Source organism: Gasterosteus aculeatus, chromosome 20 (genome assembly GCF_964276395.1).
Source record: "Gasterosteus aculeatus chromosome 20, fGasAcu3.hap1.1, whole genome shotgun sequence".
NCBI classification, from domain to species: Eukaryota; Metazoa; Chordata; class Actinopteri; order Perciformes; family Gasterosteidae; genus Gasterosteus; species Gasterosteus aculeatus.
In genome coordinates this window covers 1612123-1637444 of record NC_135707.1, presented here as the reverse complement: position 1 = coordinate 1637444, position 25322 = coordinate 1612123, and the positions used below count along the sequence as shown (strand labels likewise).

General features: G+C 55.4%; 2 protein-coding genes across 6 annotated transcripts; both read right to left on the bottom strand.

Moving 5' to 3' along the window:
* Positions 1–4622: 4622 nt before the first annotated feature.
* Positions 4623–7490, bottom strand: LOC120809983 (uncharacterized). Of its 4 annotated transcripts, XM_078094375.1 has the most exons (4): positions 7375–7490; positions 6727–7082; positions 6444–6669; positions 4623–6261 (listed from the first exon to the last, which is right to left on the bottom strand). In XM_078094375.1, exons 2-4 carry the CDS (start codon positions 7051–7053, stop codon positions 4880–4882), a joined length of 1935 nt encoding a protein of 644 aa, XP_077950501.1. In that variant the 5' UTR covers positions 7054–7082; positions 7375–7490; the 3' UTR covers positions 4623–4879. The 4 variants fall into 4 exon arrangements, with proteins under 4 accessions (XP_077950501.1, XP_040020093.2, XP_077950500.1 ...); XM_040164159.2 differs by having other exon boundaries at positions 6444–7082; XM_078094374.1 differs by lacking the exon at positions 7375–7490 and having other exon boundaries at positions 6727–7342.
* Positions 7491–7991: 501 nt separating this feature from the next.
* On the bottom strand, positions 7992–25222 carry megf8 (multiple EGF-like-domains 8). Of its 2 annotated transcripts, XM_078094372.1 has the most exons (44): positions 24789–25222; positions 23965–24154; positions 23704–23867; positions 23417–23626; positions 23121–23301; positions 22940–23028; positions 22315–22528; positions 22029–22212; positions 21764–21915; positions 21508–21618; positions 21280–21431; positions 21085–21186; positions 20845–20992; positions 20350–20513; positions 19818–20021; positions 19361–19558; positions 18976–19218; positions 18765–18883; positions 18528–18659; positions 18250–18363; positions 18037–18120; positions 17434–17673; positions 17110–17294; positions 16781–17003; positions 16456–16699; positions 16240–16372; positions 15731–15981; positions 15520–15630; positions 15313–15431; positions 14992–15229; positions 14742–14913; positions 14468–14631; positions 14242–14377; positions 13920–14151; positions 13702–13828; positions 13413–13623; positions 12994–13208; positions 12698–12893; positions 12407–12575; positions 12126–12318; positions 11875–12045; positions 11648–11778; positions 11305–11437; positions 7992–11000 (listed from the first exon to the last, which is right to left on the bottom strand). In XM_078094372.1, the coding sequence occupies exons 1-44, from the start codon at positions 24816–24818 to the stop codon at positions 9474–9476; spliced, it is 8706 nt and encodes a 2901-aa protein (XP_077950498.1). In that variant the 5' UTR covers positions 24819–25222; the 3' UTR covers positions 7992–9473. The 2 variants fall into 2 exon arrangements, with proteins under 2 accessions (XP_077950498.1, XP_077950497.1); XM_078094371.1 differs by having other exon boundaries at positions 14242–14631.
* Positions 25223–25322: the final 100 nt, after the last annotated feature.

Sequence of the window (25322 nt, the reverse complement as noted above, 5' to 3'; positions counted from 1 at the left end):
GTGTCCCCGGGGGGGGGGGTTCGCACTTCCACGGCAAACAGGACTGATGGCCGACCCACCCGGCGATGCGACCCGTTCACTCGTCTCTATTTCGGTCGCCACATCTGTTATTGTCTGATTCTTGAGAAAAAGAAGACGCGGGCCGAGCGGCGGATAATGAAATCAAAGCCCAACACACGCGCGGCCAACGAGCCCCCGGCAAGAAACACACCGTGTCAATATTAATCTCCCTGACACAAAGTCGAAATGTGGCATCTGTCACACATCATCTTCCCTCTCCCCCCCCCCCCCGTCTCTCTGCCGAGGGGGAAGAGATGGGAGGGAGGTGTCTCGGGGCGGGAGCCAACGGGGGAGAAGTTGTTGGAAATTCGAGGACATGGACCGGAAAGGGCAAAGAACTCTGGGACTTTAGACGAATACTTTCTTGTGGTTATTGTCTCGGGACGCATTGGGGAGCGGTCAGGCCTCCGACGCAGATGAGAGTCCAATCCAAGGGACGCTTTTAAGAGGCCGCATGTTGGGAGAACTTCTAACCAATGTTTGAAGGACTGGACAGAAGTAGACCGGCTTTCATTGGTGTTTGGTAGATATCAGAGAACTGGACTACAAGTTTATAAGAAGCTCCAAGAAACATCACTGAAACGGTTGCACCGGATCACCTCTTCCTTTATTATCCAGTCCCTTCAGAGCCGATCCCACCTGGGTGCATGCACGCTCACCATATCGCAGTATCCTTTGAATAGCCAAAATGAACACGAATGAATGAATGTACAGAATGAACTACAGGGAATGCCTTCAGGGAGGTTTCGTGAGGTTCTCAACCTCCAGATCCTGTTGTTCAGGGTTAAAATCGTAGGTCGGCGTGAGACGCGAGCTTCTGAGGGGCAGCGAAACCGGCGTTGCTCCCACGACGAGGAGCTTGAGGGAAGCGATCACGCACCAGGTCTCTGCGACGAAGTATAAACCGTCCCCCGATGTTTCGCCTTTAGTCTTCCCGTGCTGGAGGTTTTTCTCCCCCCATCCCGTATTCATCCTTCAATCCCCCGTCCCAGCCCGTTATCTCGTCCTCCCACTCCTTTCACCCAGTACACTTTCCTTTCCCCTCATCCTCTTTCCGTCCGCTTCCTTTTCCCTCCCACCTCTCTTCGTCCTCCTCCTGCCGAGGTCTTTTGGACATTTCTCTTAGTCCTTTCTGTACCCCCTCCGACTCCCCCCCACCTCCCCTCCGCCGCCTCTCTTTCGCCTGTGATGAATGGGTCTGTCTGCTCGGTGAGGTTCATATTTACTGAGCAGGCCAGCGCACACTGTCAGTCCCTCTCGCCCTCCACATCTCTATCCCCGCACGAAGGAGACGCCGGGTTACGGGGGGGGGGATAAAAGGAGGAAGGGGGCCGCGGTCGAGGCGACAGCAGCGTAGCGTAGCTTCTCAGTGCGAACATTAGAGGCAGTTGGGAGGGAGAGAAGTCTTCCTCACCTCTTGACCAAGCTGTCAACGCGGTGATACTAATAGGGAATAAACAGCGTCTCTCCTTCCCCCTTTATGTGCGACTCGGCAGCCCACTCTCAGCACTCAATGCAACACAATTTAATGGCGTTTTTCTTTTTCTCTCTCTCTCCTCCCTTTGTGCGAGCGATGCTTTTAGGCACATTTGGACCGGAGAGGGAGAGAAGCAGGAGGCGCTGCCGGCTGCAGCTTACCAAAGGCCCCACAAAACACCCGGTTTCATCTACGCCCACACACACGCGCACACACACCAGTGGGTTTGCGGGGAGTCAAACGGTGTGTTTTGACCCGTGCGTTGCCCCCGTCATGAATAAGAAGAGTGGATGTGGGCCCGTCCCGCCGGAGCCCCGGAGGGACGGGCCCCGGGAGCCGCAGCGAAGCCCCGCAGAGCCGGCGTCTCTTCCCACGCGCTGACCTCCGAGGCCAGCCGACACCAAAAGCGCCGCAGCGTGACCACAGAGGTGACACCCGGCGCCAACGCACAAAACGCGCCGCTCTGCCAAATTGACGAAAATATAGCCGGTAAACACACGGAGAATTGGACAGCCCAAATTACATCACCAAAAGAAAATGCCCTCAACTGGACTTTTATAAGATTCAATATGTAAGTAATTCGATTCTCCTGAAAGGCGAGCCGCTGTCTGTCAAGGGGGGCGGATTGGAAACGTCTCGGCCATTTGTTTCCGCGACAGAGACGGGATAAATAAATGTTTGGGTTTCATGTTTGGATTTGAGGATGATTTGCAGGAGAGCATCCGTACCAGAGCCGATTGTGTCACAGCAAACATTCCCATAATGTGGCTGTACGACAGAATCCAAGAAGGAGAGTGGAAGAGAATCAGGGGAAAATAGGAGCAGGAGGAAAAGAGCCAAACGCTGACAGAAGGGAAGGAACGCATCATGCCACAATCATCTGAATATTAGGGAAAATTGGACAGGGGAAAGGCGAAAATTGGCTGTGGGCAACATTTCTGAGGAGCACAGAAGAGCCAGAATGCACCGAATGTGAAAACAATGGTCGCCATCAAAACGTGCGGGAACAAATGCACTCTGGGTGAATCACCGCCGTCTATCACTGTTGTAAAAGCCACCGTGCAGAGACAAATGACGGGGTCAAAGGTCTCGCACAGGGAGCTTTGTTAGCTGGAACCAACCCTGTTAATGATGGATGAGACGGAGTGATGCGAAGCTCCACAGAGCAGAGAAGAAAGAGAAGGGATTCTGCACACTTTCTCCTGCGAAGAAAACTGTCCAAACTTCTGGGCGAGAGACGTTTCCACAGCTCCCCTGATCCCCGAAGCGTCGTTTCCACAGCTATCCGTTTCCCCCTGGTGCCTCCAGAGAGGAACTGCTGCCGGGGGGGGGGGGGGGGGGGGGGGGGGGTCTCTGCACCGCTGCAGGCCTCGAGCTGGGAAGGACCCGGCGAGCCGGTGCAGGCTGCAACCCCTCTATCCTGTCCGGATGCGTCCCCAGACCCCTCCCCCCCCCCCCCCACCCGGTACCCCGTCCCCGGATCATGTTTGTCCGAAAAACGGCTGCTTTGCAATCAATCTCAATTTTCCAAATCTATTAAACTTTCTTTGCGCGGCCTCGTCTCCTCCAGGCCGATCTTTAAAAGCCGCGCTTGTTCAACAATTATGATAACTGCAACAGGGGGAATTAGAGAATGCAGCCATTCATCTCTCTGCCCCCCCCCACCCCCACCTGCACAGACATGACGCGGCTAAATGAAAAATGGACACGCTTTAAGAAGTATTGATTCCAGCTTCGGACAAAAGGTACACTCAATATTATTTACTCTTAAATACATCTTTGTTATCCGCTCCGTCCTCGTAATTGCGGACGTAGAAATAATAGAGCAATTCCCCCCGAATTGACCGAGGCGGGTCCGGCTGAGGGGCCTCGTCCTGGGGGAGGAAAGGAGGCGAAGATGTCCTCATCCAAGCGACAAGGAGGGATTAAAAAATAGAAACAAAATGAAATTACAATGTTACAATTTCGAAGTTAGTAACATTAGTGAAGGTCATCTGGTCCCCGAGCCCAAAAACTACTATAGTACCACGTGACACCTTAAATGTCTAACACATATTACCAGAAATGCTTTGCTGGTTTATCTCAGTAAACACGTGTAACATGTATATTTAGCATGTCGTGCTGCACATGTCACATTGTTATGCAGATTAATATTCCTGTCAGGACACCAGCCAATAAGAAAACGGTGCTTCTCCTTCTGCTTTTCTTCCACTGCGGAAACGACGGGTGGAACAGAGAACGGACGCGGGTCCAGACGCTGGTCTGACCTCCACCTCCCCTCCACCCCCCCGTAGTCATGACCGATGGGGGCTTCTGCCAGGGCCTCAACAAGCAAACGGGACATCCAGACTAAGCTTATGAACCCGGCATCCGTCAAATAACTATTCAAATACTGAGCTCTAGAAAACTAATTAATCCCCTAACTGTCAATTTAACATCTCAAAGTAACTTCTTAAAACATCAAAGTCGTGTTAAATAATCAATTAGAAATATCAAAGGAATTCCAATCCTGGAAAGCGAATTTGTGCTGCTAGTTTAATTAGTCCAAAATAAGCTCAGAAGGGTGTTGCGCGAAGCAGCGGTCTGAGGCGGATTAGCTCAGATTAGGTGGGCGGGCTCGCCGTGTCTGCAGGTACGAGCCTGCAGGCCTCAGACTCTCTCTGCTCCTCTGGGACTCACTTACAGGTGAGATCCCTCCACCTCCCCGGTTGCTTCCTCTCTCGCTTTGTTCATTCGTACCAGTGTGTATGAACGAACATCTAATGAGGTCATGTGTTAATGTAGTCACATGGTGTGTGGGTTGTTAAGACGAGCGCCTCGGTCCCGTCGGCGCGCCCCTCGCTCCTCTTCTGCAGGACACAACGTGCAAACGAATAGAGCAGCATACAAACGATGATTTCTCTGTTTCCATCAACAGCGCACGTTCAGATTTTTGGTCTACGCCTGTAATCTATATTCCAGAGCGAGATCCATTATCAGAACAATTATGCATTATAAAACAAATGTGGATTGAGTTCTATCATCACAGGTACAAGAGTGAACTTAAGCGAGTGAATCAGGAGCCGCATGAGCAACAAACGACAGCTGAAGAGTGTCAGACGTTTAATGGGAAGGAATCACAATTCACCATTTAATGGGAAATTAAATTAAAAAAAAAAAATCTTCGGCCACCAAGCACACACAGAGCTCATGCATTCAGCAAATAAATTATTACATATTTCATTGTGCAGGGGGAGAAATGCTAACATTAAATAATCACAAACAGATGCCGGTTGGTACATTCGTTATAGCGCCCGTTGCGCGGCGGCATCCACCCTTTATTTGCGGCTCTCTCACCGGCGCTCAGCGACATCTGGCCATGTGACCAGAGAGGTGGTGGGAGCGGGCGAACCTGCGGAGGCAGTTGGGGCAGGAATACGGCTTCTCCCCCGTGTGCGTCAGCATGTGCGTTTTCAAATGGCCCGACAAGCGGAAGCCTTTCCCGCACTGCGGGCAGGCGTAGGGCCGCAGGTCGCTGTGGCTCCTCCTGTGCTTGCCCAGATCCCCGGAGGAGGTGTAGCGGTTGTGGCAGTCGGGGCATTCGTAGGGCTTTTCCCCCGAGTGGACCCTCTTGTGCTTCACCAGGTCGCCCGACTGGGTGAAGCTCTTGTCGCAGTCGCCGCACTTGTAGGGTTTCTCCCCGGTGTGGGTGCGCTGGTGGTTTCGCAGGTGCGCCAGGCGGATGAACCTGTTGCCGCAGACCGTGCAGTGGTAAGGCCTTTCCCCCGTGTGGGTCCGCAGGTGGATCTTCAAAGCCCCGAGATCTCCGATCTTCAGCCCGCACTCCCCGCACTGGTGAGCCTTCTCCGTGGTGTGCAGCTTGCTGTGCACCCTCAGGTTCCTCTGGGTGTTAAAGTTCTTCCCGCACACGCCGCAGGGGAACGGCTTCTCACCGGAGTGAGTCCGCAGGTGGAGATCCAGACTGGACTTGAACCCGAACTCCTTCCCGCACTCGGCGCAGGAATACTCCTTCTTGCCGGAGTGCGTGGTCAGGTGGCACTTGAGGTGGTGCGATCTCAGAAAGGCCTTGCCGCACACCTGACATTTGAAGGGCTTCTCCCCCGTGTGTATTTTCACGTGCTGCCGCCAGCCGCTGCGCTCCACGAACCTCCGGCCGCAGTCCCTGCAGGCGAAGGGCCGGTCGCCCGTGTGGGTGCGCATGTGGTCCTGCAGGCTCTGCGGGGTGCCCATCTTCTTGCCACACTCCTGGCACTGCACGCCAACGTCCAGGCATATCGGCTGGTCCTCGGACTCCGCGTTGGCCGCCTCGTGACACAAGTGAGGCCCCTGGCCCCAGGTGGATTTGAAGCTCTTCCCGCAGTCGGCGCAGCTGAGGTGCCCCCCCGCGGCGACCACGGACATGCTGTGCCAGCGCTGGCAGTGATTCTTCAGGTTCTTCAGGTACTGGAAGCTGCGCGCGCAGGTCGGGCAGGGGTGCAGTCTGCGGGGCGGGGCGGCCGGGTGGGCTTCGCGGGCGTGCACCCTCAGGTGGACTTTGGATTTGAAGGTGCCGCTGCAGACGGCGCAGGTGTGTTTGGGGATCAGAAGTGTGCTGCTCGCAAGGCATTTTTTCAGATTGGCAAGATACTGTTTCTGATGGACCCACTTGACGTGCTTTTCCAAGAAGTCCAGGTCAGTAAAGGAGACCGTGCAGTGAGGACACGGATAGAAGTCACATGACGACTCTATGTCGGAGAGAGAAACACGCAGAAAGCAAAGAGGTGAAGAGTAAGATCTTATGTACACAGACAATATAGAAGTATTTAAACGTATGGGAAACAAATACAGTAAATGTGTCGCATCAATGAGATCTATGTGAAGAAGAACTCTTCTCTTCTTCTACTGCAGATAGAGGGTCGGCCCCTACCTGTGCAGACCTCCTCTCCATGATCTCCTTCAGAGGTGCCCGTTGCCTCCTGCTCGTCCGGCTCTTCTTTAATCCACGACTCACACTCCTCCTTCACGGCCGCCTCCGTCACCTGAGGACCGGGTCGTTGGTCGGAGTCACACTCCTCCTTCACGGCCGCCTCCGTCACCCGAGGACCGGGCCGCTGGTCGGAGTCACACTCCTCCTTCACGGCCGCCTCCGTCACCTGAGGACCGGGCCGCTGGTCGGAGTCACACTCCTCCTTCACGGCCACCTCCGTCACCCGAGGACCGGGCCGCTGGTCGGAGTCACACTCCTCCTTCACGCCTCCCTGCAGCTGGTCCACATCTGCCCTGAGCGTATGGGAGTCTGGGTTGGTGTCTGAACAGCCGGGCGGGTCTCCAGTGTGCCCCCCACCGATGTCCTGCGGAAGCGGTTCCTCCTTGATGCGGATGTTGGGACCCCCTCCATCGGTGTCCTCTTCAGGAGAGTCCTCCTCACCCACCGGCTCCAACTCACGTTCATCCCGTCCTCCGTCCGCGCCGTGTGGTTTCTCTCCTCTCTGGGCTCTGGGCAGCAAACACTGCTTCACGGCAGATTCCATCTTCATGTTGTCACCATTGGGATTTCGCCTCTTCACTGTGGACCAGAGGAACACCTCGTTGAGAGGAACATCTCGCAAGGGAGAGAGGCAGAGTCATCAATGCGAGCGGAAACACGCCTTCGTCTACTCGTCGCTCTGTTGTCTAACGGCAGCATCACAGCTAAGCTAACCCACTAGCAGCGGTAGCGTATTAGCAGCGGCAGGCTAGCAGCGGCAGGCTAGCAGCGTCACGTTCGGCGACGCGGGTGACGTCATTCGGGACGTGTCCGCTGTGGAGAAAAGACAACCGCGTTGAATCGTCGCCGTCTCTAAAGCATCGGAGCTCACGTTCGCTTCGGCGACAACAACGCCGGAGGAGCGGCTCACTTCCGGCGGCGGCGGCCAACCGGGCTCGGACCTCCTTCCTCTCACGTCACGGGACGTCCAGTCCCGTGACGTCACCAACGCCACAGCAACCGTTTGGTTGTTATTTATTTATTTATTTATTGGGGGCTGTTTACTCAGATGGGGAAGTACTAAACCAAACGTAATTCATTTAACGAAATTGTCCACAAACACAAATACAACGAAAGTAGTAAACGCTCCTAATTTAAGATCATTATATTATAATTTTTGTTGTGTAATTTCACTAACCAGTGTTCAGGATGTGATATCTGATTGATATTGATGTTCACTGGTTCTGTTCATAAAATACAAAAACAATGTATATTGTTTGCATTAGGAATGATCCTCAGTGACATACATCTTTACATTTAAAGATCTATAAACCAGTCAGATTCCTAATTATTGAGTTTGAAATGAGCACCACGGAGATGCAGGTTGGTGCCGGCTTACAGTGAAAATGAAGTTCTTGACTTACTCAAATAACAAAGGGTAGATTTTAGGTCAGTATTAATACAAGATAATAAATGATGATGGAAATGTCAATTCATCTAAAACAATGGTTTGCAGAGCCGCAGCATTCTATTTATTGACATCTCATTTATTTCCTCAATCTCAAGTCATAACTGTCCTTTTGAAATCAACAAAACATTTAGAGGAACAGATTTCCTCCTCTGTACAAAACAAACTGTCATTTTCCACAGACTTTATTCAGTCAACTCAGGACAGAATCTTAATGCCAACTTCCGTACAACACAGTTCCCTTCTTTGAAAACAAGAAAACAACTAAAGTTATGTACAAAAATGTGTTAAAAAACAAAAACAAAGATACGAGACAACGAAAACAACGCATTAATGCTTTTTGTGAAGGGTTATAAATAGGGGCTGTATTATTTGAGCTTTAGTGTACTTGTATACGCCGTGAGTATTGAGTTCATGATAAAATACTCGTGCTACCATGATTCTGTTCACGCGGACTTCATCCACGACGCCGCGCGTCCTCCCCGCCGTGCTTCACGAGAGAAACGGGGCTCGCTGCCTCCACGCAGTGCAAAAAGGAAAACAAGTGTCAACAAACACTGAACCAGTAAATCAGTCGCATCGCAAATAAAAAACACAAAGTACAAACACAATAAAAATCTCTCCAGGAGAACTCGTTCCATCAACATTGTAATCTCAGTATTTCCCATACTGGATCTTTTTTTTAACCACATCCAATTGTTTTCTAAATCAAATCATAGCCAGGATTGGATAATACAATCTAAGCAGACAAGTTGCCTGAAAAAAGCAGTCCAGCAAAAGTAGCCAAACACCAAAATACATTTCAAACCAACAAAATGTGATGAAATGCTTTAAAAAGGACACATCTTCATTTGGATGCACGAGTTCATTTGTCTTACAAACCTTTTTAGTGTGTGGAAGCAACAATGAAAACACGATCCTTCATTTCTTTACAAGAACCATACGGCGTACGTGTTACCGTCATTAAATGCAAGCCGGTCGACTCACACACACAAGGCAAGAAGTGAAGGCAGAAGCACAAATAACAAACAGAGCAGTGAATTAATATGCAAAAAACAACTCGGGAGTCTGTTCAACATAAACAGTTGCAGCTACAGACTCACTCGGATATGAAAAACATCTCACAAGCAACTCGGACTTCTTTAACGGCGCTAAGCTGGCAGTCAGATTCGTGCACGCTGTGCGGAACCGGTTTAAGAAGCTTTTGTTCTCATTTGCCGGAGTGATTGTCACTTTAAAAGCACATCTCGGGTTCCCCAGAGCGCCGGCGTTGGTCTGTGAGAAGAACCTGCGCCGCGTCCTCCTGCGAGGAGACGGGGCGGCCGAGCTGCGTCCCAGAGTCAGCCGGCTTGGTCGCGTGAAGCGCTGAAATCCAGTACAGCAATACAATAAAAGACACTTAATTCATTACACAGTGTATTTACATCTCTGTTCAGAACTCTTTCTCATTCGTCACATGTCGAACACTTTACGGATTCATCCCATCGCCTTTGTCTCCGTCCCCTTAAATAATAACGCCGCTTCTACATCGCCATAGTGGTGAGGTGCTGATGCCCCAGCAGCCCCTTGCGCCCGGCCCCTGGGTGCCCGCCTCCTCCGTTGCCGTGGCCGCAGTATTCTTGCAGGTTCTGACGCAGAGTGACGAGTGCGGAACCCAGACAGGCACGATTCGGAGCCAAGACGCCCCCCGGCAGCTGGAAGAGGACGGTGGCCACGCCCGCCATGCCGTCGTCGGTGGGCTCCAGCGTGATGGGCCCCACCTTGAAGGTGGAGTAGGAGAAGCCCATGAGCTGAGAGAGGAAGGGGTCGGAGCGGCAGAAGTGCTGGTAGCCGCTGTACGTGGACGGGTGGTGATGGTGGGACGCCGGGGGGCCAGAAGTGGCGCTGGGGTAGTGGTGGGTGTTCAAGTAGTGCAGGGGCAGGTGCTGGCCACCGGTGCCCCCTCCACCCAGGGTGAGGTGGTGGTGGTGGTGGTGGTGAGCTGTGGGCCCGGAGTCATGTTTGTAGGAGACGGCTGCTGCCCGGCCCCTCTGGCCCACCACCACCCCTCCCAACTTGTTTGTGCGTGCGTGAGCCAGCGACACAGTGCCGCCGCCGCCGCCGCCGCCGCCGCCCACCCCCCCACCAGCCGACGGCAGGTAGATGAGCTGAGGCTCCTCTGGCTCGAAGTATATGGTGAGCTTGGCGAAGGGCCGCGACGCCATCTTGGTCATCTCCTGGATGTGGCGACGCTGCTCCCGACGGAAGTCCAGGAACTGCTTGACCTTCCACAGGAGGACGCAGACGGACAGGAAGAGGAAGAAGCAGGAGAAGAAAACCGAGAAGAAGACGAAAAGGTCGATGTGGGCTTGATCTTGTCGCAGAAACAGCAGGCCCTGGGATTCCCCCTGCCGCTGGTCGGTTCCCACGCCCCTCAGAGCGATGTAGAAGCGGCTGGACTTGAGGGAGTGCACCTCGTGGGGGAAGGTGATGACCACGCGGTCGCGGACACCCCGGACGATCAGCACCGTCTGCGGCTTCCACACGGTGATGTAAGTGATGAGCCCCTCCGCCCGCTCCCACGTGATCTCCCGCTCTGCCCCCGGCACTTTGCCTTGCAGCTGCAGGGGGGTGTGGGAGAGCACGGGACCCCCGAGGCCGGACGAGGCGTTGGCCCACACCTTTATGGGGGACGGAGGGGACTCCTTCTCTCCGCCGGCCGCCGCCGCCGCCGCCCCGCCACGAGTCACCGCCTCCTCCTCGATCCGGATGGCGTGCACCCCGCTGTGTCGGTCCACGTCCACGATGAAGATGTCGTGGGAGTTGGACACGTACACCTCCACCTCGCCGAAGGTCACGTCGATGGTGACCCGAATGTCCACGTTGGTGAACTTTGGCTGCGCCGAGAAAAACACGGTGCGGCCGCGGGGCAGGTTGCGGATGGCGGGGTCGTGGAAGCAGTTGGCCTGCGACGTGGGGTCGAAGCAGCACTCCGTGTCCACGTTGAACTGCCGGTAGCACTGGCGCCCGTTCACCGGCGTGCCGTTGAACGAGTCTTTGCACTTGGCGCACTGGAAGAAAACGGATTAGATGGATCAATGATCTCCTGCGTGTAGAAAACTACACACACCTCACATGCAGTTTATTCAGGACAGGGTAAATGTGCACGTATGTGTCTCCATCACCAGACCCGTTTCCATTTATTTATTCACTTGAATCCATTTAGATAATTCTGCACTTAAGTTCTTAACAAAATGCTAAAACACTCGGGACATTTTAATTGTTAAGTCCTCCAGACAGGACTGATTAACAATGGGTTTCACGTGCATTTATTACATGATACGATAGCCACCTACATGGGACAGAACATCTTACCTGCTGCCTGTAGCAGTCTTTGCGGTCACTCTGGGGGCTGCTGAGGCAGGAGGACGTCTCTGTGTTGTTCTGGCAGGGACATCCTGTCCCATCGTGTTCGTTGCACGTGTCCGCATGGCCATTACACTGACATCTGCAAGGACAAGGATCAGATCCACAACCCTCAGAGGGAACATCTCAGAACTATGCGAGACGGTTAGCAACAGGCAGTAAGCGTGCGTGTTGATGTCTCGTATCAGAACGGCCTTTCATGTGTGGACTCAGAAAGGCCTTTAAAACCTTTAAAAGAGTGAAATATGTGACACGCTGTGACGCTGGTCACGAGGAAGAACCCGTCACTCACTTCTCACACTTGCCCTGCAGCAGGAAGAAGCCGCTGAGGCAGCTCTCACACTTGTCCCCCACGCTGTTGTTTTGGCAGTTCACACAGACGGCGTTCTCTTCTGTGGGACCCTCGGACATCAAGCCCGGAATCTGACGAGCGGGACAGAGGGACAGACGGACCCCGGATAAGAACGACGGCAGTGTACCCGCGTGTGGCTCATTACATCCAAGGGGATGAAGACTCACGCTGCTGGGCTCCAGGTGGTACTGGCCCGGGTTCTCGAGGGCCTTCTTAATGTAATCTCCGGATAAACACACAGCGCTGTTTCCTCGGCAAAACTCCCGACACGAACGGCAGGTGCCCCCCCCCTTGGCCGAGCCCACAAACAGAGGCTTGCACTTCTCGCAGTGTCTGCCCTGGAAACGGGAAAAGAATCAGAGTCTGGGAGGGGCGGCGCCATGCAAACGTTGCTTTAACGCCCCTATAAAGCACTTACTACGGTGTTATTGTGGCACTCCAGGCAAACATCTGGTTTGCTGACCCCGGCGCAGTTGCTGTGCTTGTTGCAGCTGCACTGAGCGGAGCAGTTCTCCCCCACAAAGCCAAAGTGACACTGGCAAACGCCCGGGGACACGCACGTCCCGTTCACGCAGCCCTGCGCGCACACCGGCTCGCACTGGCCAGAGACACTGCGGACAAACAAACAGGGCGGATTCTGGTGAAAACAGATCCCGTCGCACTGCAGCGCGGCGTGCGTACGATGCCGCCCGCTCCCACCTGCTGAGTATGTAGCCCTGTTTGCAGGTGCAGTGGTAGCCCTGCGGCTGGTCGTGGCAGTCCTGGGTGCTGTTGCAGTGGTGATGGCCATTGGCGCACTCGTCCTCCGGTGGACAGTGAAGGAAGGACCAGCTGCTGTTCACCAGGGGGCAAACGCCCTCACTCACACCTGGAGGGGGGAGGGAGGGAGGGAGGGCGGGCGAGTGAAACACAAGCAGACATTTAGGTTGATTTCGGGTGGAACGAAAAAGGATCCGGTTACACATCGAACTTATTCAAGATATTTCTCACCATCGAGACCTCCCTGCAGGCAGCGTCCGGCCCCATTGCCCACCTGAGTGCCACACCAACCACACTGGGGCCTGGCAATGCACTGGGAGCACTGGGTGAGCTGGGGGCATTGGGGGGAACAGGAGTCCCCCCCGGAGAGCAGACGGCCGCACTGACCCGCCTCACAACGCAGGGGCACAAAAGAAGGGCTCATGCACTAGAGGGAGGGGAGAGGCGGCGCATGAGCGGGTTTGGTTTAAACGACAAAACAGCAGCATTACTGGGCAGAAGCTGCAGCGCGGCGGCGGCGTCCTCACCTGCTGCAGCGCCATGCTCCACACGCAGTGCTGCCAGCCCCCGTCGGAGCCCCGCGAGCCCAGGCACAGGCTGCAGTTCTGGAGGCTGTGGCAGGGCGGAGGGCACGGCATGGGGGGAGACGATTCCACCTGCATGGGCGAGACGTTGAGCAGTGCGTAGCTGAAACACGTCCAGTCGTAGGTGGGGTTCACACTCAGGATGCGCCTGGTCTCACCTGGGAGGAATCACAACGCAAACCACACGTGATGAGACGGAGGACGACCTAAATGTTGATCAGCAGAGGAGCGAATTACCTTCAGCTGCAACATTGATGATTCATCCATGATGTCCTGGATGTAACCATCATGATAAAGGAATCATAATCTACTGAAACGTAAAAAAAGAGAGCGCCGGGGAAGTCACGAACTTCTGTCCCTACCCGTGCGCTTGAACTGGCGGGTCCACATGCACTTCCCAGAAGCAGTGCACTTGGGGCAGTCGGAGGCCTCGCAGCTGGTCTCGGTGCAGTTGCTGGACAGGAAGATCTCTCGCTGGTTGATGCGACAGTCGTGTTCAGACGTGCAGCTGACGGAGCTGCTGATGCAGGCACCTTCTGGGCAGTTTGTGCACCACTTGCACTGTAGAGCCGGCTGGGAAATTCAGTGAGGAAAAAGGGATTTCAGTTGGTACGCAGTGAATGCTTGTCGGAGAGGGGTCGCGTAGGTCACCTGTGACGGAGCGGAGAATGTTTTCGGGTGTCGGGCGAGACACTCGCTGCAGGTCTTCAGTCTGCGGCACTGGTCCGGCTGCCGGGGGGTCGGCGAACAGGAACTCTGGCCGGTGAAGCAGGCCATCCTGATGGAAAGGAGGGAGGAGGAGAAATGGCGGTAATTAGCAGCTGGACGCGAAGCGGCTGAGCAGAGCCGATTCAAGCCGAACGCGTCACCTCTCAGCGGCATCAGAGGAGGCGCAGCTTCCTCGGCACCAGACGCAGCTGCCGGTGGTGACGTTGCAGGCCTCCGGGGTGGGCAGCAGCGCGCAGGGGTCAGCGGGCACCGACAGGGTCAGGAGCCGGCCCAGCGTGACGCCGTTGAAGCCTCCCGATAGGTAGAGACGGTCGCGCCAGCTCGTCACGGCAAGAGACACCGAGCGATTCACCGGATCCCCGACAACCGAGACTGAAGATGGAGATGAAGGGTTACGTACGCGGTCCTGCTAACTGGAGGATTTGATCACCACTGAATCTTATTAGACATTATAATGGTCACCTGGTTGTATCCAGGTGTTGCAGTTTATCTGGTACAGAGACACCGAGTTGCTGTAGTCTTCTGCTTCTGTCCTCCCGCCGACAATGACCATGGTGTCCTTGATCATGGCTGCAGCGTGGAAGAAACGGGACACGGGCTGCAAGGCAGAGAGATGTTCGGATTGATGAGTGATCAGTGCGCAGCAGGCGGAGGATCGTCTACCGACCAGAGGACGCCGCCGTCTTACCTTGTTGCCCTGGGAGGGGACCAGCAGAGACCAGGTGAGGTTTGGGTAGTACAGACTGTAGAGCTCGCCCGAGGGCTCCACGGTCTCCACGTGAAAGCGGTAGCCTCCGAAGACGTATATGGCGTCCGTCTGCTCGTGGTACACGGCCGAGTGGCCATATAAACCTGTTGGAGGACGCGGGGCGGAACTGGTTTGAAACACAGTCGTGCCTTCTGCCCATAAAAGTGCTGCATCAGTCAGTAAGCTGTAACCGAGGAGAGAAGGCATCAGAAACCTGTGGGCGGGGTGCCAGTGTGGGACACGGTGGTCCAGTTCCCGGTGCGAGGGCTGAACTCCAGCAGGTGGTGGTTGAAGCCGTTGTCGGGAGAGTAACCGCCGACCAACAGCACAGACGAGTCTCGGCGCACAGTCAACGTGTGGCCCGCCAGCGGCGGCACTAAGGAGCTCTGGAGAGACGGAAACGTTCGATTCGCTCAGAGGTAAAAACACTCGTTTAGATATTAGATATTTTTAGTAAGTCTAACCTTGTGTTCTCGCCAGACTAAACTGCTGAGATTGAGACTCCAGGTGTCCATGGCAACGCCGTTTTGAGTGACACCCCCCGTCACCAACATGAAGTCGTGACTGGCGCCGTGGCCCCCGGAGCCGGACTCGCGGCTGGTCAGCAGGGCGGCGGCGTGGTGATAGCGGGGGCCGGGAGTCGAGCCTTCTTCCACGGAGCTCGTCAGCATTTGGGTCCAGCGGCGCTCCGACACGGCGTATCTGAGCAAACCGGGGGGGACAAAATGTCCTTCTGTGCTCTTACACGCGGCGTAATTCCGGCTATGAAGTCTCATGGCTCTTACCGATAAACATTCCCCAGAATGCCCTCGGACAGAGAGAGTCCCCCATACATCCAGAGGGTGCCCTGCGGTCCGGACACCAGCGAGTGTCCCATCCTGTGGAGGAACCTGTGGGCCTGGTTCTGCGGAGTACGAGAACGTGTGTCAGTGAGCGCCGAGATTCAGCGGGAGGTGCGACTGTGGATTGACGCTGTGCTTTCGGGTCCCTACCGCGGTCAGCTGGGTGTCCAGCAGCGTTTCCCACACCAGGCTGCTGGCGTCGCGCTGAACGGAGCAGTCCGAGCCGGCCCAGCCGGGTGAGCACACGCACACTCCCAGAGACTGGGGCCACAAAAAGACGTGCGTAAGCAAAGCAGGGAGACTCTGAACCCTAAACGCATTGTGTTACCGCTGAAGATGGTCACGTGGTCACAACTCTTACTGTGTTACAAGCTCCTCTCCCTTCTGCGATTCCGCAGTCCTGAGGGCAAATGGGCCGGTCGCAGTGGGGTCCCCCGTACCCTTTAGGGCACTGACAGAGCCCGCCCTGGCACAGGGCTCCACCTGGACAGGCGGGGGACCCCTCGCCCCCCTCATCAGCGCTCTGGAGACAACGGCGCACCCAGAAAGACGCATTGAAGCCTTGAGGTTTGGTTGAGGAGACATTGGCCTCAAAGTAGACGGAGATCACACCTGGTGTTAAAAGACAGAGGGCGACATTTTGCTGCTGACGGTTTTCGTTAGCAATAAGACTTAATTACTTCAAAAGGATTTGATTCAAGGTGTTCATGATTGACAGTAAAAGGACTTCCGATGGAGGCGACATCAGCTGAGCAGTTGATGGCGTCCACAAGGACGTGTGGGTGCACGTGGCTCGTATCCGTTCTGGGCCTGTGTCAGGGCACATTTCCACCCACAACGACCTCTACGGGATGATAACCGGACGGGTACCTGAGGTGGCCTCGACGGTGATCGGTTGAGTCCTGGTCGTGCCACAAAACGCCCCGATCAGGTTATGATCCGAATGCACGACTCCGTTGGACAGGAAACGAGGGAGGCCATCAAACACGTAGACGTAGGAGCTCTGAGGAAAACAGAAGACGCGTGATGCCAAGGCGGAGCACACAGGTGCCTCCGGTGGCCAGTCGGGTCTCCGTCTGCACTCACTTTACAGTGCGTGTGGGAGTCTGGGTGCAGGGTGAGGGCCACGGGGGGACACGGCTGTCTGGGCGGACAAGGCGCCAGCTTCTCCGTCACCGAAAGGACCCACAGGCAGTGAGAAAGTCCGCCTCTCCCCTCTGTGCCACTTCGCCATCCCAGCGACGAGGAGAGGGGCACGGCGGCGGAGGAGGAGGAGGAGGAGAGCAGCACAGAGCGACCCTGGCACTGCCGGTAGCACGTTCCATTGTTCCTGTGGGAGCGAGAAGGTTGGAAGGACGGGCGAGTGTGCAAAAAGCCATTTCACCATGTCTGTGTGGAGACATCTCCTCACCTGGGGTCTCCGTAGTACCCAGCCAGGCAGGCCTCGCAGTGGGCTCCCTGGGTGTTGTGGGTGCAGTAGCACTGGCCCGTCTGGTTGTGACAGTAACCTCGGGCAGGGTCGCCGTGGCCGTTGCACTCGCATTGCACACAGCCGCCGCCGCCGGCGCCGCCGGCCAGGGCCGACCCGAAGCTGCCCGGGCGGCAGTGCTCGCAGTGGGGTCCCACGGTCCAGTCTGAGGACAGGGAAGGTACTTCAGCAGAGTCCGTTCCCACGAGTGAGCGCGGGAAGGATCGGGGAGGAGAGAGAGAACAAGCTGTTGAAACGCGTCAAGCGGTCACCTTGGCATTCGTCACAGATCCCCGGCGCCGTGATGCAGGTGGAATGGAAGTTGCAGCCACAGTCGACGTCACATTCGACTCCGCTGAGAACCAGGGTGGCCGGGTCCGACGTCCAGCCGAGGGAACATTCACACTCAAACCGCGGGCTGCCGCTACACTGGCCCTCGCGGCACTCGTTGTAGCATCTGAGGAGAAGGAAAAAAGGTCAAGGTGGGGTCAGAATGTCCAATTCGAGAAGAAACCCCCCCCCCGACGATTAGATGTCGAAGAAGAGTTTTAGACAAAGAGAGCGGACGCATGAAGCGACGGAGGAGCACTTCTCACGTCTGGTTGCAGTGCAGCGTGCCGTCCCCCGTGTAGCCTCGCTCACAGTGGCACTCGTACGAGGTGGGCGTGTTGATGCAGGTGGCGAAAGGGTGACAGTTGTGGAGACCCAGCCGGCATTCCTCCACATCAGGGCAGGTGGGGTAGGACCACACCGCATCTCGCTCTTGGTCGTCCAAGTGCTCCAGCTCCAGCTCCATCTCCAGGGGCCGCGGCGGGGCCGAGGTCTGGGGCTCAGGGCTGGAAGAGCAGGACGAGGTGAAGTATACCACGTGCACCTGAACTTACTGCTCCATGGAGCAATGCTGCTCTAGGTTGAGTGATTCCAGAGAGCAAAACCCAGTCGTTTATTTTGGTCAAATGGATGTGACTGATTACAATGTGATACAAGGTTTTCTTTAAACACATAAACTGGGAATTTATTGTAGAATCTTGCATTTGGGTAATTTTACTGGGAAAAGCAGGAAGAGAACAAATACATTTACAAACTTCCAGAGATGCTCCCTTCACAATACTGACAAAGTCTAAAAATACGCCGATAGAAGAAGCCCTCGTCACATGCCTCCTGCAGCAAATCATAAAAGTATGAAGTCGAGATTTTACTTTGCAGCGCGAGCCTCAGCCACAGCCACACTGCAGTTATACGCTGAGGGGTCGTCCACTCCGGCCCAGTCTCCCCTCAGACATCTAAAAAAAGAGGAGTAGAAAACGTGACTACGCGTACATCAAACACATCGGCAGATTGGCCCGTGAGGCCTTTGGCCGTATTAATGTGATGTGATGCCGCTGCGTTGGTTGTGCGCTCGCCGTACTTACTTTCCAATTGTGGGGTTGTTGTAGTCGCCGCACCAGCCGCACTGGAACGTCCTCAGGCAGTCTGTGCAGGTGCTCAAAGCCGAGCACTGCTTACACTGGGGAACCGAATGCACGCTGGAGAGTAAGAGAATATTAGATTACTGATCTGCGGATCACTGCAATTCCCTGAAACCAGAGAAACTCTCATTCCTGATCACGTGATGCCAGCGTACTGCAACAGAGCATCGGCGGCCTGTGTATAAAAATGAAAAGAAGACAAAGGAAGAGTGCCGGTTTACCTGTCGTACCAGTCCCTGCACTCTCCATAGGGGTACTTTGTGAGGTAGGCAGCGAAATAGAAGCAGGCCTGGGCGGACTCACACCATGCGCACTGGCTGGAGTTGGAGAGGCACTCGCCACACGTCTTTCTCCTACGCAAGACAAAGGGGGCGACAATCAGGTGAGTGTGAGGTACTTGTTAAAGACATGCATGGTGTGAATTCACCTGCGTTAGACAAAGGAGTCGTTCCACTCACTGGTTGCAGATTTTGGGACAGCCGGCCGGGTCACGTATGGATCCGTCCAGCCTTCCGCGTCGACTGCACTGGTAGTCGCCTTTCTTACTGGAGTTTATCTGCCACTCGCAAAAAGGGTCCTACGGGACAAATTTCAGCTTAGCCCGAGGGAGGAATACACTCCCAAGTGACACGATCTTAAAACGCTGCGTTGTGTGTGTGTGAGATGCACCTGAGTGCAGGCGGAGCAGTCCCTGTACTCTTCACACAAGGTGCAGTGCTGGGGGGCCAACAGCAGATGGCGCTGCCCCTCGGCCTTGCCTCCCTCGGGACAGGGCTCCGGGCTTTCCCTCAGCAGGCAGCGGGACAAAGACGGGCACCACCCACAGGACTGGTCGGACAGACAGGCCAGACAGGACGTGTATGCCGAGCAGGAACCGGAGCGGTACGGCTCCAGGAAAAGGAAGGAAATCTCCTAGAGGGAGGGCAAGTAATTAAGAAAACATCAATCACGGCTTCATTTATTAGAAACCCATGGAGCAGAAAACTGGCAGAGATGAAAAATGGGAAAAGAATAATGCAGCGCTTTTTTTGTCGACGCCCCCTCCAGTACTCACACTCTTTCCGGGCAATGTCCTGTTCCATATCAGGGCCATCTCACTGGTCTGTCCTGAGCCGGAGTTGTTGAGGTAGCCCTCGGCCTGAACGAGGTAATGGTTGCCTCTGGTCAGGTTGGAGAAGAGTCTGCTTCCGTCAGTGCGAGCCAGCAGCATCGACGCCCTCTCCTGGGGGGCCGCCCAACGTCCCACCGCCTCCTGTCCCGACGGGTTGAAGGTGCACAGACAATGAGATACCAAGAGCAAGTGGACCACGGTTGGGTGGAGGCTTTGGGAGTTACATTGGCATTCTAAAAAAGTAGGGAAGCAACTTTAAAACAAAAAAAAGTACACAATCACAATTTGTTACCAATTATTACAGAACCTACGTCTACTTCACGTCCTATCAAGTAAGGCGGTCAAAATGTCCAACGCGCAAGGAGACAAGGGAGATTGTTTGACATGCACTTTCCCTCACCAGTTGCCTCGAGTTGGGTCCCGAAGCCATTTGAGCCTCAAAGTGGAGCCCTTGGATGCGAGCCCACATGGAGACGGTCTCCGTGGGGGCCGGGGCGGGTGGAGGGGCCCCCCACAACGGGTGCACGAAGCCCCTGAACTGCAGGGCTACGTCCATCTCTGTGGTGGGGCTCAGGCTGATGGTGGTGCTGCGGAGGATGGACACCTGCCGGGAGGGTGGGTGGGAGTGGAAACACATCAACGGAAGCACTATTCCCTACAAACGGCTCCACGAGTTTGAGCAACTACTCGGAAGAGGAATATATTCTCTATGAGGTGGGAAAGGAACGAGGACGGACACGTGAGCAGCGGACCGTAGAGGTCGAAAGGCCAAGGTGAGAATAAAAGAGAGAGAAATATAATATTATTATACCACTGAAGTCAGAGGAGGAGTACATTCAACTTGCCAAAGGAAGGTTGGAGGCAGGACGGAGGGTAAGCATTTACAACCACAGCCGGGGCACAGTTAGCACTTTGAGATTTGGACTCCGTACCTTGTCGGGCTGGGAGTCATTGCGGGGGTGCTGGAAGGTGAGCAGGTGCAGTCCCGGGACATAGTTCTCGGTGCGACAGGAGTGGAGGGAGGTTAGGAAACGGGGACGCTCCCCCCACCAGCCGTACGCCCCCGAGATCTGGTCCACACGGCACGCACTTCGCTCTGCGAGACCGAGAGGGAGGGGGTCAGCACACAGGGAACACATGTGACCTCCAGAAAGCCTCATCACACCGCAGCGTACGGAGAAACCAGCTCCATCGGCGACTTTTGTGCGACGCGTGTTCGGAGAGAGTAAAGCCAAGTGACCTCGCTGCAGCAGAGGAAGTGTGCGATCGGACAAAGTCAAATCACGGTCTGAGAAGCAACCTCAGCCCATGCAGTCAGGTCACTGTGCTCCATCTGCGAAAACACGTCCAACAAAAGTCCCCCCCACCCCCCACACTCTATTTCTACTACTTCTTTCTGCCCTCCTTCTGCCCTCCCCGGGTCTCACCTGACACCGGCAGGCAGGACTCGTTCTGAACACACCAGCCAAACTCCCCGGGGGCCCAGCCCAGAGACGCCGGAGTGCTGCTGAACACCAGACAAGACTGGCAGTCCGACAGGAAGCGAGCCAGCTCCAGGCAGCCGGTGCTGCCGCACTGTGGGGACAAGCGGGGCGGGGGGGTGAGGAGCTGCACTGCTGGTCCTGACCATGTGGGTAGTACTCTGCAGCAGCACGAGTGAGTGTTACCGGATTAGCGGGCTGGTACTCTCTGCAGCGGCCTTCACACCAGCTGCACTCGGGGTTCTTCAGGCACATGCTTTCGTCCAGGGCCTCGGCGCAGACGGCGTCCTGTTGAGGCAACACGCACAGTTTCACCATCATTTAGTGACCCCCCCCAGCGAAACACGTCCTCCAGCCTGGCTCTAGGACACCGTCTCTCACCCGGTCGCCTTGGTCGCTGCTGACAAACAGCGGGACTTTGTAAGCCACCAGGTCTCCCCGGGCAACGCCGCTGTAACCGCCGGCCACCAGCAGCACGCGCCCCTCCATCGCAGCGGCGACGTGCGAGTAACGCCCCCTCACAGGGTCCCCTCCTGGAAAGAAAGGAATGTTTTGTGGTCAACGTATCTGAAGATGCTCTCGAGTCGAGTCTAAAGTACGGACACCTACGGAGTGACCATCTCTCCCCCGCCGACACCCACTGGTGGCAGCCCAGGTGGTAAAAGAAGATCTCCTCATCGTAGCACTTCTCCTCTTGGTAATGAATGTGTACATTTCCCCCTGCAAGGGAAAGGCCGGAAAAGGCTCGATTGACTGATACATACACAGAATGACAGCAATAAATAAAGGTAACGGACTTATATTCTGCTTTTCTTTCAACCACCCTTTGATTGGCTCGTGGTCGCTCTTTCCCCCCCCCGCTCACCGTAGACGACCATGTAGTTCCCGATGACGGTGGCGGAGTGGAACGCTCGCTCTCTGGGGCCGCTCGCTGGGAAACGGGGACGGGAACGGAAAGACGTCCAGAAGCGCTTGTCCACGTGGAACACGTCGGTGTTGTTCACTCTCACACTGAACCTGAGACAAATGTGCAATTGGTAGAAGCAGACACACGGAGATCCAATGGCAGGTAGCAAACGGAAAACGGTGTACAAAACGCCCCTGGTGGTTGTGCGTTTCTCTGTGCGTACCTGGCAGTGGTCGGCCGGTGGCCTCCGTAGACCAGCAGGGTCCGGGATGGGCTGTGGAACACCATGGAGTGACCGGCGGAGGCCGGGGGCTTCCCACCGGTGGGCTGAACCACTTCCCACCGGCCAGAGCCGTTCAGGCCGAACCGATACAGAGAAGAGGAGAACATATCGTCCGCAGTGCGACCTGAGAGAGACGAACACACCACGGCGCATTTCTCAAGGGATCAATTTGTGCAAAACGGGGGAAACGCGAGGCCGCCGAGAGAAAACGCCGCGCGGAACCCACCTCCGAACACGTAGAGGTGATCGTCCACCACTGCTGCCGCGTGATTGGCCAGTTTAGGGGACCCGGCCGAGTTCGAAAAGCCGTGCTGCTGCCAGGCGTCGCTGAGCGGCCGGTACATCCAGACGTCGCCGGCCAGGGAGCCGTTCGCCAGCTCCCCTCCGAAGACGACCATGTTACCCGCCCACTCGACCGCCGTGTGCGAATGACGAGCCGCCTGACAACACGGCCGGCGTGCAGGGAGGGAGTGAAAAGGAAACATTAAGTTGGAGCATCGTCGTGTTATAATCCTTATTTACAGATATTTTCTGGACTGATAACACAGTGAGTCTCTAAAGCCCAAAACATCTGCTATTGGATTGGATTTTACAAGTGATGGAAACCAACTCCGTGTTAGACGTGTAGATTTAGGCCTGAATCTGGACTACCTTTTATTGTTTGGAAGACTTACTTGCATGCAACAAATAATCTTATTCCAACTACCCGCTGACAATAAATAAGGTTTCTCCAGCAGATTAGTAGCCATGTTGTTGACGGGGTTTAATAAAATATTTATGATTTATGATTCAAAGCATAAAGTTACTGCAGAAGGCCGACATGGAAACACGATATATGATGCATCACTTACAGGAGAGTGACCATAGGACCTGCTCTCCCATTGGCTGGACGTGAAGTTATATTTGATCAAGTCCCCGAGGGCTTCATTCAGGTCAAACCCTGGTGGAAAACAAGTCGTAATCAAACATGAGCTCATTTCATCTGTAGAAGGTTGAGATTCAAAGTGGAAATGAAGGATATGTCACTCTCACCGCCAAACAAGTACATGGCTCCGGTGCTGGACAGGTACACGCCAGCAGAACCCGTCCTCGGCGGTGCGTCGGGGGGTCCCTCGCTTAGGCGCCACCACTGCCCCGCCCCGCTGTCGTTGTGTAAACCGAGCATGCAGCTGTGCCCGAGGAAGCCCGGGTTGCACACACAGCGCTCTCCTTTCTGAGGCAAAACGCGGAGCAAGAAGGGAGCTTTAGGCCGATCGTCAGCGCTTTGATGCATCGGGCGGACATAACTAAAGCCTGTAAGCCCCGCCCCCCCCGTCCCACGGTCTCACCTTGTCACAGCGGCCATTCACAGAACAAGCCTGGGCGCACAGGGGGGTTGTACAACCTGGTCCTCCCCAACCCTGATGGCAAAGACATTTGGACGTGGAGGGATCACAGCGGCCATGGCCGCCACAGGCGCCAGGGCACGCGGAGAAGGTGTAAGTCGCATTGAAGCCCAGGAGGTTGTAATTGGCGTCGCTGAAGAGATGTAGCAGCATCTGGAACCAGAACATTGGATAGCGGTCATGGAGTTAATTGAACGGACAGCGGAGGCTGTCGCGTCCTGATCCGTTACCTTGCCAGACTTGGCTTCGACGGGTTGAGGCAGCGTGTTGCCACTCAGGCTGGCGAGGAGAGGACTCTGGTAGGAGTCCCCATCGTACACAAAAAGGTAATCATAGGTACACTCGGTGTCCATGAAGGTGAAATTTAACACGATGCGGAGGCTGTTGCTGGGAGCTGGAAAGTATAAAAAGACGGGAAATGATTAGTGCGATAAGCTGGCGGTTGAGTGGCTACAGGTCTGTGCAGGAGACAACATCTGGGCTCATTATACCTTTGATGAGCCACTCGCAGTTCCCATTGACGGAGTAGTTTCCTGGTCCATCTGTGACGTAGCCCGGAGGGCCCCTCAGCACCTGTCTGTGGCCCTTGCAGTCCCCGGCCTGGCAAACAGGTGACTCGGCCAACAGCAGAACCACCAGGATCAGGGAGAGCGGGAGGGGGGAGGCCATCGCTGGCACCGCCTCAACAACAGGAGGCCAAAGGGGGGGGGGGAAAGAGAAGGTTTTGGTGTGGGACCAACTTTCACCAGAAATCATGCAGCAACGAACGTTACGACACAGGACAAAGCAGAGGAGCCCTGACGTGGAAAACCCGAGGGTCGTGCAGCCCGGAGCCCCCACAAACAACGTCACGTGACCCCCCCCCCCCCCCCCCCCCAGGACCCTGCAGCTGCACATCACGTTTCTTCTCCCCGCATGATTCCCCGAGTCTTCGTGACACGCACATGAAGTCCAGTTCCCGTCGCACAGCAGAACAGAATAAACCAACAGGGCCCCCAAAAGACACCGGGCCTCGGAATCAGCGAGTGTGCAGAAGCGGAGCCCGATGAGCGGAGGCGTTCGACGGCCGCCGCCGGTACACGCAGCGCTGAGCGGAGCTCGCTGTTCACCCGCGGGGCCTTTACGCTCTTTAGTGACGTTACACCCGACGAGTAACGCGGGCTCAAGAAACAACCACTAGAATCGGCGACGAGGGGCTCCGCACGGGCTAGCACAACAAGGCTAGCCCCAACAAGGCTAGCCGAAAGGCTGCTAGTCAAGCTAGCTAGCGTTAGCGGGACACCGTTAGCAATGTAATATCAGCTAGCATACTCACCAGGTCCCGTCTCTTTGGCCTCGTGGTCATTTACATCCTCGGCGACCCTTCAACGTCAGCTACGACATTTGCAGGCGAGTGGCCGGCGATCGCCCCCGACTGACAGCTAGCTGAGTTAGCTCCGACCGCGGCCGACGTCCCAACACGGCGAGCTGCTATGTTAGCTTGTTGGCTAGCTAGCTAAGCTAAATCCAGATGCGCAATCACCAGTGGCTGCAAATACATATAAATGCAATTCATTCTAACAAGGAATTGATGCTTATAAAACGCGGCCGCTGCAGTGGACGGAATTGCCGCGAGCTAACGACGGAACCTTTCAACGGGTTCGACCCGATTCCTGCGGTCCACCTTTGGCACAGATGCCCGTTGTTCTGATGATCGCGGCCGGCTAGCGGAGCCCTTCACCCGGCGGCATGTCACTGCCATCCAGCGGTGGAAAACGTTCAAACATCTGGACATCAACAACGGAGCGTGACGCTGTCATCATAAACATATGGGTTAGATGACAACTATCATAAAATAATTAGTTTCCAA